The sequence below is a fragment of the Ahaetulla prasina genome, chromosome 3 (genome assembly GCF_028640845.1).
Source record: "Ahaetulla prasina isolate Xishuangbanna chromosome 3, ASM2864084v1, whole genome shotgun sequence".
In the NCBI taxonomy this organism is placed as follows: domain Eukaryota; kingdom Metazoa; phylum Chordata; class Lepidosauria; order Squamata; family Colubridae; genus Ahaetulla; species Ahaetulla prasina.
The window spans coordinates 227,412,553-227,424,965 of NC_080541.1; the positions used below are offsets into that span (position 1 = coordinate 227,412,553).

The window sequence follows — 12,413 nt, forward strand, 5'->3', positions numbered from 1 at the left end:
CGATTATATATTTAGATTTCTTTAAGCGTCTCTGAAATCTATCCTTTTAGGGCCTCTTTGGTTCCAAGGTTGCTTCTCTAAGAAATCCAAGGAAATCTTGATATGCCAATCAAGAGTGACAGACAAAAAGCACTGCTAGCGATAAAAAGGAAACAATAGCATTAGAAACAACAATGCAAGATTAGCCTATATTTAAATCCTGAAAACATTTCAAGAGCAGATTCACAGCAGTTGTGATATAATAGTGTTATTGCACAAACTGCTAAGTCTTTTGTGTTTTGTGTGTGTGTGTGGCTGAGCCTGCAGTGCAGTGGTGGTTCAAAAATTTTTACTAAATTTTTACTAAATTTTCTGTGGGTGTGGCTTGATGGGTATGGCATGGCTTGGTGGGCCTGGCAGGGAAGGATACTGTAAAATCTCCATTCCCTCCCCAATCCAGGGGAAGGATACTGCAAAATCCCCATTTCCTCCCAATCAGCTGGGACTCGGGAGGCAGAGAATAGATGGGGGTGGGGCCAGCCAGAGGTGGTATTTACCGGTTCTCCAAACTACTCCAAATTTTCACTACCAGTTCTCCAGAACTGGTCAGAACCTGCTGAAACCCACCTCTGGCGCAGTACCAGTTTAAGGCACAACGAATTACGGAAATGCAGAAATCCGATTAATTCAGTAAACCTGTGAGTTGGCTGAAAGACTTAGGGAAGGATTCCCATCCAGTCCCCTGGAGGAGAAAGCGTCATGGAATATACGTGAATTTGAAAATTATTTCACTTTAAAACATAGGGAGAGAGAGAGAGAGGGAGAGAGAGAGAGATAGGTAGGTGGGTAGATAAGTAGGTAGGTATATAGATGATATATAGATATAGATGGATGGATGGATGGGAGATAGGTAGATAGAAAGAAAGAGAGTAAGATTGAGAGAGGGCGGTGAGGGAGGGAGAGGGAGGGAGGGAGAGAAAGGTAGCTAGATAAGTAGGTAGGTAGGATTAATGATATAGATATAGTTGGATGGATGGATGGATGGATGGATGGACAGATGATGGAGAGATAGATGGATGGATGGGAGATAGAAAGAGAGAAAGATTGAGAGAAGGGGGGAGGGAGGAAAAGGGAGGGAGGGAGGGAGAGAGAGTGATAGGTAGGTAGATAAATAGGTAGGTAGATATAGAGATGATATATATATAGATATAGATGGATGGATGGATGGACAGATGGATGGATGGGAGATAGATAGAATAGAATAGAATAGAATTTATTGGCCAAGTGTGATTGGACACACAAGGAATTTGTTTTGGTGCATAGGCTCTCAGTGTACATAAAAGAAAAGATACGTTCATCAAGGTACAACATTTACAACACAAATGATGGTCATAGGGTACAATTTAACCCTTAATGATAGCAACAAAAAGTTACAGTCATACAGTCATAAGTGGAAAGAGATTGGTGATAGATAGAAAGAAAGAGAAAGATTGAGAGGGGGGGGAGGGAGGGAGAGAGAGAGAGAGAGAAAATGAGAATTCTAGCCTCCCCTTAGGCATAAAAACTGGCCAGGTGACTTTGGCCCAATCACCAGGAGATGGTGAGTTCTAATCCTGCCTGAGACTATGAAAGCTAGCTAGGCTCTGGGACCAGTCCCCCTCTCTCAGCCCAGCCCACCCCACCTGGTTGCTGTTGTTATGGGGAAAGTAATTGTTAGGAGGAGAAAAAAGTACTAGTTTGTTTCGCAGCCTTTCGAGTTAGTTGTAAATAATACTTTTAAAAATGGCACAATATCAAGAAATTAAAAAACAAAACAAAACGCAGATCAGCTTTTGCCTAATGAAGGAGACTGAACCCCAGTTTTTTCGTCGTCCCCTCTTCTCTCCCTCCCCCCCCACACCCCGTCCTGAAGACAAGCTCCAACCTCCAACCCAAAATCCGGACGGGGTCCGTGGAAATCCCTCTCCCCACCTCTCCGCCGGGCAGGGGAGAAGTGAGTGGCCTTTCCAGAAATGGTGTAGTAGTAAGGTTTCCTGCTTGGGGCGGGCGGGGCGGGTTGGATTAGATGACCTCTAAGGTCCCTTCCAACTCTTGTTATTAATCTGTTCTCTTCCTCCTCGCCTTCTGCCTTTTTTTTTGAGGGGGGGGGAACCAGACCCGGGACGAGGAAGGGGAGGAAGGCGGGTTCCCATCCGAACCCCCTCGCTCGTTCCCTCTGGAGCAGGAGGAGGGGCGTTCCCACGACACGCGTGACCCAGGTTGATAAACCGGGATCATGAGCGGGGGTGAGGGGGGGCATGTCTTCAGCAGTGATCGCGGGACCCCCGTCCTTTTGATTCTTTTTTTTTTTATGATTTGTGTGGGGGAGGGGAAGAGACCCCCTGATCATGACACCCCCCACCTCTCCCACCGGGAAGCGGGTTTGGGGTTTCGTGTGAACCCAGCCAGATGAGCAACGTTGTGGGAAGAGCGCAGGTGATGTCAGGGCTTGGAGGAAGGAGGAGGAGGAGGACCAGAAGGAGGACACGAGAAAGGGGGGATCCCCCTCCCTCCTTCCCCATCTTCTTCCCCCCCTCCCCTCTTCCCCATCTTCCTCCCCCTCCCCATCTTCTTCCTCCCCATCTTCTTCTCCCCATCTTCTTCCTCCCCTCCCCATCTTCTTCCTCCCATCTTCCTCCCTCCCATCTTCTTCCTCCCATCTTCCTCCTCCCCATCTTCTTCCCCATCTTCCTCCCCTCCCCATCTTCCTCCCCATCTTCCACCCCTCCCCATCTTCTTCCTCCCCATCTTCCTCCCCATCTTCTTCCTCCCCATCTTCCTCCCCCTCCCCATCTTCTTCCTCCCCATCTTCCACCCCCCATCTTCTTCCTCCCATCTTCCTCCCCTCCCCATCTTCTTCCTCCTCATCTTCCTCCCCTCCCCATCTTCTTCCTCCCCATCTTCCTCCTCATCTTCCTCCCCATCTTCCTCCCCATCTTCTTCCTCCCCATCTTCCTCCTCCCCATCTTCTTCTTCCTCCCCATCTTCTTCCTCCCCATCTTCCTCCCCATCTTCCTCCTCCATCTTCTTCCTCCTCCTCCCCATCTTCTTCCTCCCCATCTTCTTCCTCCCACCCCTCCCCATCTTCTCCTCCTCCCCATCTTCCTCCCCATCTTCCTCCCCTCCCCATCTTCTTCCCCATCTTCCTCCCCTCCCCATCTTCTTCCTCCCCATCTTCCTCCTCCTCCATCTTCCTCCCCATCTTCCTCCCCTCCCCATCTTCTTCCTCCCCATCTTCCTCCTCCCCATCTTCTTCCTCCCCATCTTCCTCCCCTCCCCATCTTCTTCCTCCCCATCTTCCACCCCTCCCCATCTTCTTCCTCCCCATCTTCCTCCCCATCTTCTTCCTCCCCATCTTCCATTCAATGAATCTCTGCTCCTCCCTCCCCATCTTCCTCCTCCTCCTCATCTTCCTCCCCATCTTCCTCCCTCCCCATCTTCCTCCCTCCCCATCTTCCTCCCCTCCCCATCTTCTTCTTCCTCCCCATCTTCCTCCCCTCCCCATCTTCTTCCTCCCCATCTTCCTCCTCCTCCCCATCTTCCTCCCCATCTTCCTCCCCTCCCCATCTTCTTCCTCCCCATCTTCCTCCTCCTCCCCATCTTCCTCCCTCCCCATCTTCTTCCTCCCCATCTTCCACCCCTCCCCATCTTCTTCCTCCCCATCTTCCTCCTCCTCCTCCCCATCTTCCTCCCCATCTTCCTCCCCTCCCCATCTTCCTCCCTCCCCATCTTCCTCCCTCCCCATCTTCTTCCTCCCCATCTTCCTCCCCTCCCCATCTTCCTCCCCTCCCCATCTTCCTCCCTCCCCATCTTCTTCCTCCCCCCTCCCCACCTTCTTCCCCCCCTCCCCTTCCTCCTCCCCCGGCGGGGGCTGCCAGCCGGCGGGCGGACCAGACGGAGAACGTCGCGCTCCGTTTTTCCTCCGCTGTTTCTCCCGCGGGGGAGGGGGAGGCGGGGGGAAGGGGGGGGATGCTCTTTTCATTCAATGAATCTCTGCTCCCCCTCCCCTCCCTTCCCCTCCCCCGCGGGTGGGTGGGGGGGGCTTCCTCGTGATAGGTCCGAGCTTGGCATTCGAAGTGTCCCCGCCGCTGTTGATTGGCTGGCCGGGCGGACCCCCGCGGAGACGGGTGGGCGGGGTCTCTCCCCCCCTCCTTTGAAAATAGGCAACCGGGCGCTCCTCGCCCAGCTGCTGTTGCTGCCTTTGTCTTGCGGACGCTGCCCGGGCGAGGCGAGGCGAGACCAGACGAGCAAGCGCTAAGTAAGCAGCGAGAGGGAGCGCATCTCTCTGCCTTCTCTCCCTTTGCAGGCTGCCCTCCGTCTGGGGAAGCTGCCCTGCCCGCCAGCAGAGCCTGGGAGCTGCCGATCTCTCTGCCTTGTCTCTCCTTTGCAGGCTGTCTCCCGTCTGGGAAAGCTGGTAGTAGAGCCCGGGGTTGCTCCGACCAAGCGCTAGGAGGGAGCCCTGATCTCTCTCTCTCTCTGCCTTCTCTCCTTTGCAGGCTGCCGTCCGCCTGAGAAAGCTGGTAGTAGAGCCCGGGGTTGCTCCGACCAAGCGCTAGGAGGGAGCCCTGATCTCTCTCTCTCTCTGCCTTGTCTCCTTTGCAGGCTGCCCTCCGTCTGGGAAAGCTGCCCTGCCCGCCAGCAGAACCTGGGAGCTGCCGATCTCTCCGCCTTCTCCCCTTTGCAGGCTGCCGTCCGTCTGGGAAAGCTGCTCGCAGAGCCCGGGACTGTGCTAGGAGAGAGAGAGAGCCCTGATCTTGCTGCCTTCTCTTCTCCGCAGGCTGCCGTCCGTCTGGGAAAGCTGCCCTGCCTTTCCCCGCCCGCCAATAAGAGACCGCTCCAGTGCTTGACAACAGCCAGCCCAGGGCATGTGAATCCTTCCCTTGAGGATTGTCGCACAAGAAGTCTCGCGGGGAATCAGACGGCGCCAGCTTGCCATGCCGGTGGAGACCCTCCAAGCCAGCCGTGCCATGAGCACCGTGACGGCCACGGCCCCCTTCACCTCCGCCATGCCCTTCCGTATCCTCAACAAGGGCCCCGAGTACTTTCGCCGGCCTCCGGTCAGCACTTCCCGGAAGCTCAGCGCCGTGGAACGCCTGGAAGCGGACAAAGCCAAGTACGTCAAGAGTCAACAAGTGGCCACCACCAAACAAGACCCCGTCCGGCCGTTGTTGCTCAAACAGCCGCTCTTCACCCCCGGGGTCAGGCGGGCAATGTTCACACCCAACCGCAAGGTCCCTCAAGTGGGGCGGCGGGGAGAAGGCGGCGGGGCCAAATCCTCCCTCAACTTGGAAATCCTGAACAACTTGATCAATTTTTGCGACAGCCCCCTTTCCTTCCCCAAACCGGAGTTGAGCCCTTCGGACAGCCCTTGGCTATCCAAGGTCCATAGCCGGAATCTGGAAAACCTCCCTTCCACCCCTAAGAAGAAGGCCACGACCGACATGAGCAAACTCTCGCAAAGTTCGGCATCCTCCAAGCCATCCAGCACTGTGGCCGTCCGCCGAGTGGACGTCAGGCCCTGTGGGCTGTCGCCGGCCAGAGGTGCCCCCGCTATCCAACTGTCTCCGCTCCCTGCTCCCCCAGCACCCCCCAAAAACCTGCCTGCCACCCCTCTCAGCTGCCCGAGCCCGAGGGCGGAGTCGCGGACCGATAGCGCCAAACGCCAGACCTTGTTACACCGGTCCAAATCGGACTTGAGCGACCGATATTCGCGGGCCACGGCCGACTTGGAACGCTTCTTCAACTATTGCGGTTTGGATCCCGAAGACGTCGGCGACATGGAGATGGAGAGGTTCACTCGAGCCAGCTCGGACATCGTGTCCGTCAAGTTCCACAGCGTCAGCACCAGCAGTTCGGTGGGGACCCACTCGCGACGCAGCACGGTTACTGTGGAAGACAGGCAAGCCGAACGCATGCCGTACGGGATCTCCATCATCGAACGTAACGCTCGGGTGATCAAGTGGCTTTATGGACTCAGGCAAGCCAAAGAGGCGCACAAGGTATCCAACGTATAGCAGCCGCCCGTCGGTGAGGGGGTGGGTGGGAACTCCCAACGACGAGGGACGAGCCCCTCAACGTCGCCCAAGGCCCTTTATTTCTCTTTGCAACTCGAGAAGAACATACGTTGTCTCCAGGACGTGTGGGACCACTTGATATTCTGCCCACCCGGAGATCCCTCGCGTCACCTTAACCTTAACATCCTTTCCACCGTCTGGGGACTTTGGAATCGTGCAGGGATCGCTTGCACTCTATTCCCCATCCAAGCTTGAGGCTTGTCAAGACACACGCACGCACGCACACAGAAATGGAGAAAACTGTGGGGCCCTTGGTGCTGTCTGAACTTGGCTGTTTTGCTTGCAGATGTTTCGTGACCCAACTCGGTAACGTCATCCGTGCTAGATGGGAGGGGGGGGTGTTGCTCTCTGTTTATAAACGAGTGGCTTGTCTTTGTCTGTGTTGCTGGGGAAGTGTTTTTTGTGGTTCCTTGATAAGGCTGTTGTTGACTGTCGGGTCCTTGGTGCTCTCTGAGCTTGGTGGTTTCCTTGCAGATGTCTTTTGACCCAACTAGGGAATATCATCAGTGCTAGAAGGGAGTCGGGTTTGCAGAGAGGAGGAGAGGGACGGTGGCAATTTTGAGGTTCCTTGGGGGCTCTCTGAGCTCGGTGGTTTTCTTGCAACCAGTTCATTACCCAACTAGGTGACATCATCCATGTTAGAACATGGATGATGTCACCTAGTTGCGGGGCCCTAAGGCAGGACTAGAACTCACAACCTTAGAAAGCACCATGGACTCCACAGCTCATCCCTGAGCTACAAATGCTCTCTTCCATTGGTTGTCGTTTACTATTTTCTGAAAACCGTAACTTCTTCACCTGCTCAAAATTTTCCAAGAGGGGACCAGCCTGGATGATGATGATGGGAGTCTTTTTCAAGGACCCTCATTTCGAGTCTCAGTGGGTGTCCTTAAAATCGGCACCCAGCCTCCTGTTCTCTCAGGGGAAGCCCCCCGCCCCGCTCCCCAAATTGTAATCGCCTCAAAGGAGGAGTTTGCCATGTCCTCCCCACTCTGATTGTGCCGTAGTAGTGCCAGCTACGTCCCGTGCCACATGATCGCGCGTTGGAAGTGACATCATGTGAGTTTGCCCACGACGCCATCGTCCTGTCGTCAGCATCGCACGGTTAACCCTCGCTTCCTCTCCTGCACACCTATTGCTCAGGAGTGGAAGAATTTAAAAAAAACCCACCAAGGCTATCAAATTAGAAGCCGAGATGTTTTTTTTCTCCGAGGGTGGCATGGCACCCCTTGGTGGGGGTTTCGCCCTGGGAACGGAGCTCGAACCTAAGGCGGGATTTTTATTTTATTTTTTGTAGCCAAAGCAACACACAGCACCTGGGGACAATAGAAGGCGGAATGGCTGAGCGAGCTAGAAAATCCCTACGTTTTATTGTTAAGCAGGTGAAAGAACGCAAAAAAAAAAAACCCCGTCTTGGCTTACGACCAAGAAAGGCTTCCTGGCGGAACACGGGGCAAAATCCACGCCAGCTCCCAAGGACTCCTCATATGCAAATGAGAAGTTTTTGGTGGCCACTCCCACAAGAGGAGGCTTGTGGGCATGGCTTAGGCCAGGTGAGGGGAGAGGTACCCATCTGCAGGTCAAGAGAGAATGTCTAAAATTCCCACTAGGGTTACAGGCAGTCCTCGACTTACGGCCCACTCCTTTAGTGGCCAAAGTTACAACGTCGCGGGAAAACCGGAAGGTTTTTTACGCTTTTGACCGTCTTAAGCATCCCTGGCGGTCAGAATTTGGGCAATTTGGCCTGCACTGATGACGTTTGGGCTCATTTGATTGCCAGTTTCACTTAACGACCGTGTGATTCGCTTAAGAACCTGCGGCGAGCCGCTTAACGACTATGCTGAAAAGGTTTGCCAAACGGGGCGAAACAAGTCACTTAACCGTGAAATTTTTGGGCTCCGTTGTTGGCCGTAAGTCGAGGATTATAACCTGTACCGGGCTGGGGATGAGGGGAGTTGTAGTCCACCCACCTTGGAAAGTGCCAGATTCGGTCAAAATGGTTTTGTGATTTATTTTTATTTTTTTTGCTTAGTGGGTTTTTTTTTGGCTTCCAATTATCTATTGTCTTTTTTTTCCCCCTCCCTTCTGGAGAAAAAAGCTCTACAAATCAGCCCGATATATTTTAGCCGAGCCAGGCACGCTGTGTGTGCGAACGCATCCTTTGTGTCTGGATATCTTGTAGTCCAACCTCTTTCAGCTACCTTTCCTGCCCATCCTTGTTGAACGAAACGGAGTCAGACACGATTCCGGAAACAAAAAACTGCCTCTTTGGACATCATAAGTCTTGCCCGCAGAAGCTGTGAATGCTCCAACACTGGAAATTTTTTAAGAAAACGTTGACTAGCCATTTGTCTGAAACGGTGTAGGGTTTCCTGCCTGGGCAGGGGCGGGTTGGATTAGAAGACCTCTAAGGTCCCTTCCAACTCTGTTATGTTATCTAGCCTCGTGGCAGATTTAAATTGGGCCAAAATCGTTTCTTATTTTTTGCGCGTATGGGACGGCAGTCCAGAAGGTGGCAAGATTTTAATGGAGGGGGGGACGGAGCGGGGGGGGGGGAAAGAGGTTTCCTGTCTTGGCTCGGGCAGTCTTGCCCAATGGTGTCAGCTGCCAGATGTGCAGGTATGGTTGGACAATATTTCTCTCGGCAAGAGCTGGCTGCCATCCCGTTAGCAGGGAGCAAATCGAGGCGAATTGTTTTGGGAAATCCTTGAAGATTGGGTCTGGAGGAGACCTCAAGAGGTCATCTAGTCCAGGGGTCCCCAACCTTGGCAACTTTAAGCCTGGTGGACTTCAACTCCCAGAATCCCCAGCCAGCTTTGCTGGCTGGGGGATTCTGGGAGTTGAAGTCCACCAGGCTTAAAGTTGCCAAGGTTGGAGATCCCTGATCTAGTCCAACCCGCTGCCCGATGCAGGAGTCTAGGGGCTTTGGCCTGTGGTTTATGTCCAAGAGCAGACAGGAGAAGCCAGACGTTTTGTGAAGAGACACAATCTTACGTCTTGTTAGGCCATTCTTCAATCACGGGTAGTCCTCGACTTACGGCCCTTTTATTTAGTGACCGTTCGGAGTTACGACTTGGCAATTGACTCGTATTTATGACAGGTTGCAGTGTCCCAGAGGGCGGGGGGTGTCACCTGATCCCATTTTGTGACCTTCCGACCCAGTAAAGTCTACGGGGAAGCCGGATTTATTTAACGACCGTGTTACTAACAGCTGCACAGATTCATTTAACATCTGTGGCAAGCAAGATTGTAAAAGGGGAGGGGGCGCGAAACACTTAACTGTCATGTTTAGCGACAAAAATCCTGGCTAGATTGTGGTCGTAAATCGAGGACTGCTTGTGCTGTGTTTTAATCCACACACACACACACCCAGCACTCTGAAATATCTAGAATCGCTCTTTGCCACCTCCAAATAATTTGCTTTATAATTTGGTTTATTGTTGCGTTGCATAATCCTTTCGATTTACGTCGGAAGCTTCTAAAGAGCTTCCCTGTGTTTTTAAATCTCATTCCCCCAATAAAGTTTTGTTTTTCACTTATGGGGAGGGACTACAGTTCCCATCATCCCGGACTGCATTAGGAACCGTGAGATCTGATGTCGATACCGTTCGCAGGACGCTCAAGTTCAGAGCAGCGATTCTGTAGGAAAAAGATTTCACAAAAGGGAAGGGAAAAAAATTGTCCTGAAAATGTCTGAGTCCACCATTGAGCGGTATGAAGCGGCTGAGTTAACACACTGACGTCCAGCTTAACCCATCCTTCCATTCGGAACAACAGAGCTGGAAGGGACCTTGGAGGTCTTCTAGTCCAACCCCTTGCTCAAATAGGAAACCCTTTACCAGTTCAGACAAATGGTTGTCCAATCACTTCTTGCAAACCTCCATTGATGGAGCACCCACATACCATGAGCCGCGGTGGCGCAGTGGTCAAAGTACAGTACTGCAGGCTACTTCTGATGACTGCTGGCTGCCTGTAATTTGGCAGTTCAAATCTCACCAGGCTCAAGGTTGACTCAGCCTTCCATCCTTCTGAGGTGGGCAAAATGGGGACCCAGATTGCTGTGGGCAATAGGCTGACTCTGTAAACCACTTAGAGAAGGCTGTAAAACACTGTAAAACAGTATATATTGCTGTTCTGGAGGCAAGTAGTTCCACTGGTTAATTGTTCTCACTGCCAGGAAATTTCTCCTTAGTTCTAAGTTGCTTCTGTCCTTGATTAGTTTCCACTCATTGCTTTTTGTCCTGCCTTCAGGTGCTTTGGAGAATAGCTTGACTCCCTCTTCTTTGGGGCAGCCCCTGAGATATTGGAAGACTGCTATCATGTCTCCCCTAGTTCCTTCTGTTGTACCTTGATGAAAGTATCTTTTCTTTTATGTACACTGAGAGCATATGCACCAAGACAAATTCCTTGTGTGTCCAATCACACTTGGCCAATTAAAAAAAAAAATTCTCTTCTTTTCATTAAACTAGACATACCCAGTTCCAGCAACCGTTCTTCATATGTTTCAGCCTCCAGTCCCCTAATCCTCTTCGTTGCTCTTCTCTGCACTCTTTCTAGAGTCTCCACATCTCATATCGTGGCGACCAAAACTGGATGCAAATTTTCCCAAGTGCGGTCTTAAAACAAGCCAGGATAAAGTGGGACTACTAACAGTTTGCGTGCTCTTGAAATGATCCCTCTTGTAAACACAGACTAGGATTGCATTAGCTTTTTTTGGGGGGGGTGTGGCTGCAGCACACCGGCTGTCTCATTCCCATCATTTGCAATTGCCCCCCCAAAACCCACCCTAATCTGATGCCTTTAATTGGCACTTCACGTTTACGGTGGGTGGTTCGTTTCTCACAACCGCAGCTTTGGCTTTTGTGCAGTTAGCATAAAGCGTAAACCCACCCCTAGTTTAAACAATTGTTTAATTGATGTTTCTCATTTTAAAAAAAACACAAAACCCACACAAAACAAATGTTGGTTAAGAGGACTCAGTTCAGCCAAGAAGCATTGAAATGGGTTGATTTGGGAATGGGCACATTTTGATAAGGCTGTCGAGCCCCCCTCCCCTCCCACCGAAGAATCCCCTCCCTCCCTTATCTCTGTGGGGAAGACACTAAGTGTGTATTGCATGTGAGTGTGGGTTTGTGGACAGAGATCCTCGCCTTGTATTCGAAGAACGATGAATCTGCAAATGCTTGTTCTCCTATTTATAATTTTTTTCTTCTTCTTCCCTTGTTTGTTCTTTCTAGATGTTCCTTTGTTCTGGGGATTTAATATGGAGGAAGTGTTGCGAAGGGGAGGGAGGGGAAGAAGACCACAAAGTCCTGTAAATTTATTTGTATTAAAAGTCTTGTTCTTTTAAATACAGCCTGTCGTGTGTGTGTGTCTTTTTTTCTTTTCTTTTTCCTGTTCCAACCCGGTTGGGTGGATCAAACCCAAGGGGAGCAGAGCAGCTGAAAATTGAAGTGAGTGAATTGGAGCGGGAGGTGGAGGGGGCTTCCTTATCCTTCACCCTCTAATTGGGGAGGGGGTTTGTAAAAACAGAGACGGGGTGTTGCGTTGTTATCAAGGGACAGAAAGCTAATCTAACCTCTGAGTGAGGCCTTAGAATTGGATGGATCAATTCAACAGTTTTGTTGCTGGAGGGGAAGGCTGGGAGAAGGAGAAGGGAGTGGGCAGAGGGAGGGGGGAGATGAGGAGAAGAAAGAAAGAAAAAAGAAGGGAAGGAAGGAAAAGAGAAAGGGAAAGAAGGGAGCAAAAGAGAGAGGGAAGGAGGAAATTAAAAGAAAGGAGAAGGATGAAAAGGGATGGGGGAAAAGGAAGAGGAAGGAAAGAGAAACAGAAATAAGGGAGGAAGGAAAGAGAAGGAAGGAAGGAAGGAAGGAAGGGAACAAAGGGAAGGAGGAAAGGAAGGAGAAGAGGAAAGGAAAGGGAAAGGATAAAAGAAAGGGATGGAAAAAAAGGAAAAAGAAAGGAAAGAATGAAATGAGAGTGGGAGAGGAAGAAAGGAAAGATGGAAGGAAGAAAGGGAACAAAAGAGGGAAGGAGGAAAGGAAGAGAAAGAATAAAAAGAAAGGGATGGAAAAGAAGAGAGAAAGGAAAGAAAAGACGGAAAGAACGAAGGGAGGGAGGAAGGAAGGATGGGAAGGAAGGGAAGGAGGAAATATTCTAAGAGGGGGAGTGAGGAGGGGGAAGGAAGGGAATAGGAGGAAAGGAAAGGAAAAGTAAGTGAGGCGAGGGAGGGAGGGAGGAAAGAAGGAACTGAGGACTAGAGGGTGAAGGAGGAAGAAAAGGGAGGCAGAAAAAGAAGGAAGGGAGGGAAGAGAAAGAATG

At 51.4% G+C, this 12,413-nt stretch overlaps 1 protein-coding gene across 3 annotated transcripts in view; it reads left to right on the top strand.

The window, feature by feature from the left end:
• The window catches only part of FAM110A (family with sequence similarity 110 member A), a 55,423-nt gene extending 46,533 nt beyond the window's left edge, over positions 1-8,890 (top strand). The window contains exons 1-2 of one of the 3 annotated variants that reach the window (XM_058177204.1): positions 4,069-4,276; positions 4,621-8,890. In XM_058177204.1, coding sequence (XP_058033187.1) covers positions 4,953-6,032 — 1,080 coding nt within the window. In that variant the 5' untranslated portion in view covers positions 4,069-4,276; positions 4,621-4,952 and the 3' untranslated portion in view covers positions 6,033-8,890. Of the gene's footprint in view, positions 1-4,068; positions 4,277-4,620 lie in introns of those variants that run through there. The other 2 variants (XM_058177203.1, XM_058177205.1) reach the window with 2 other exon arrangements.
• Positions 8,891-12,413: the final 3,523 nt, after the last annotated feature.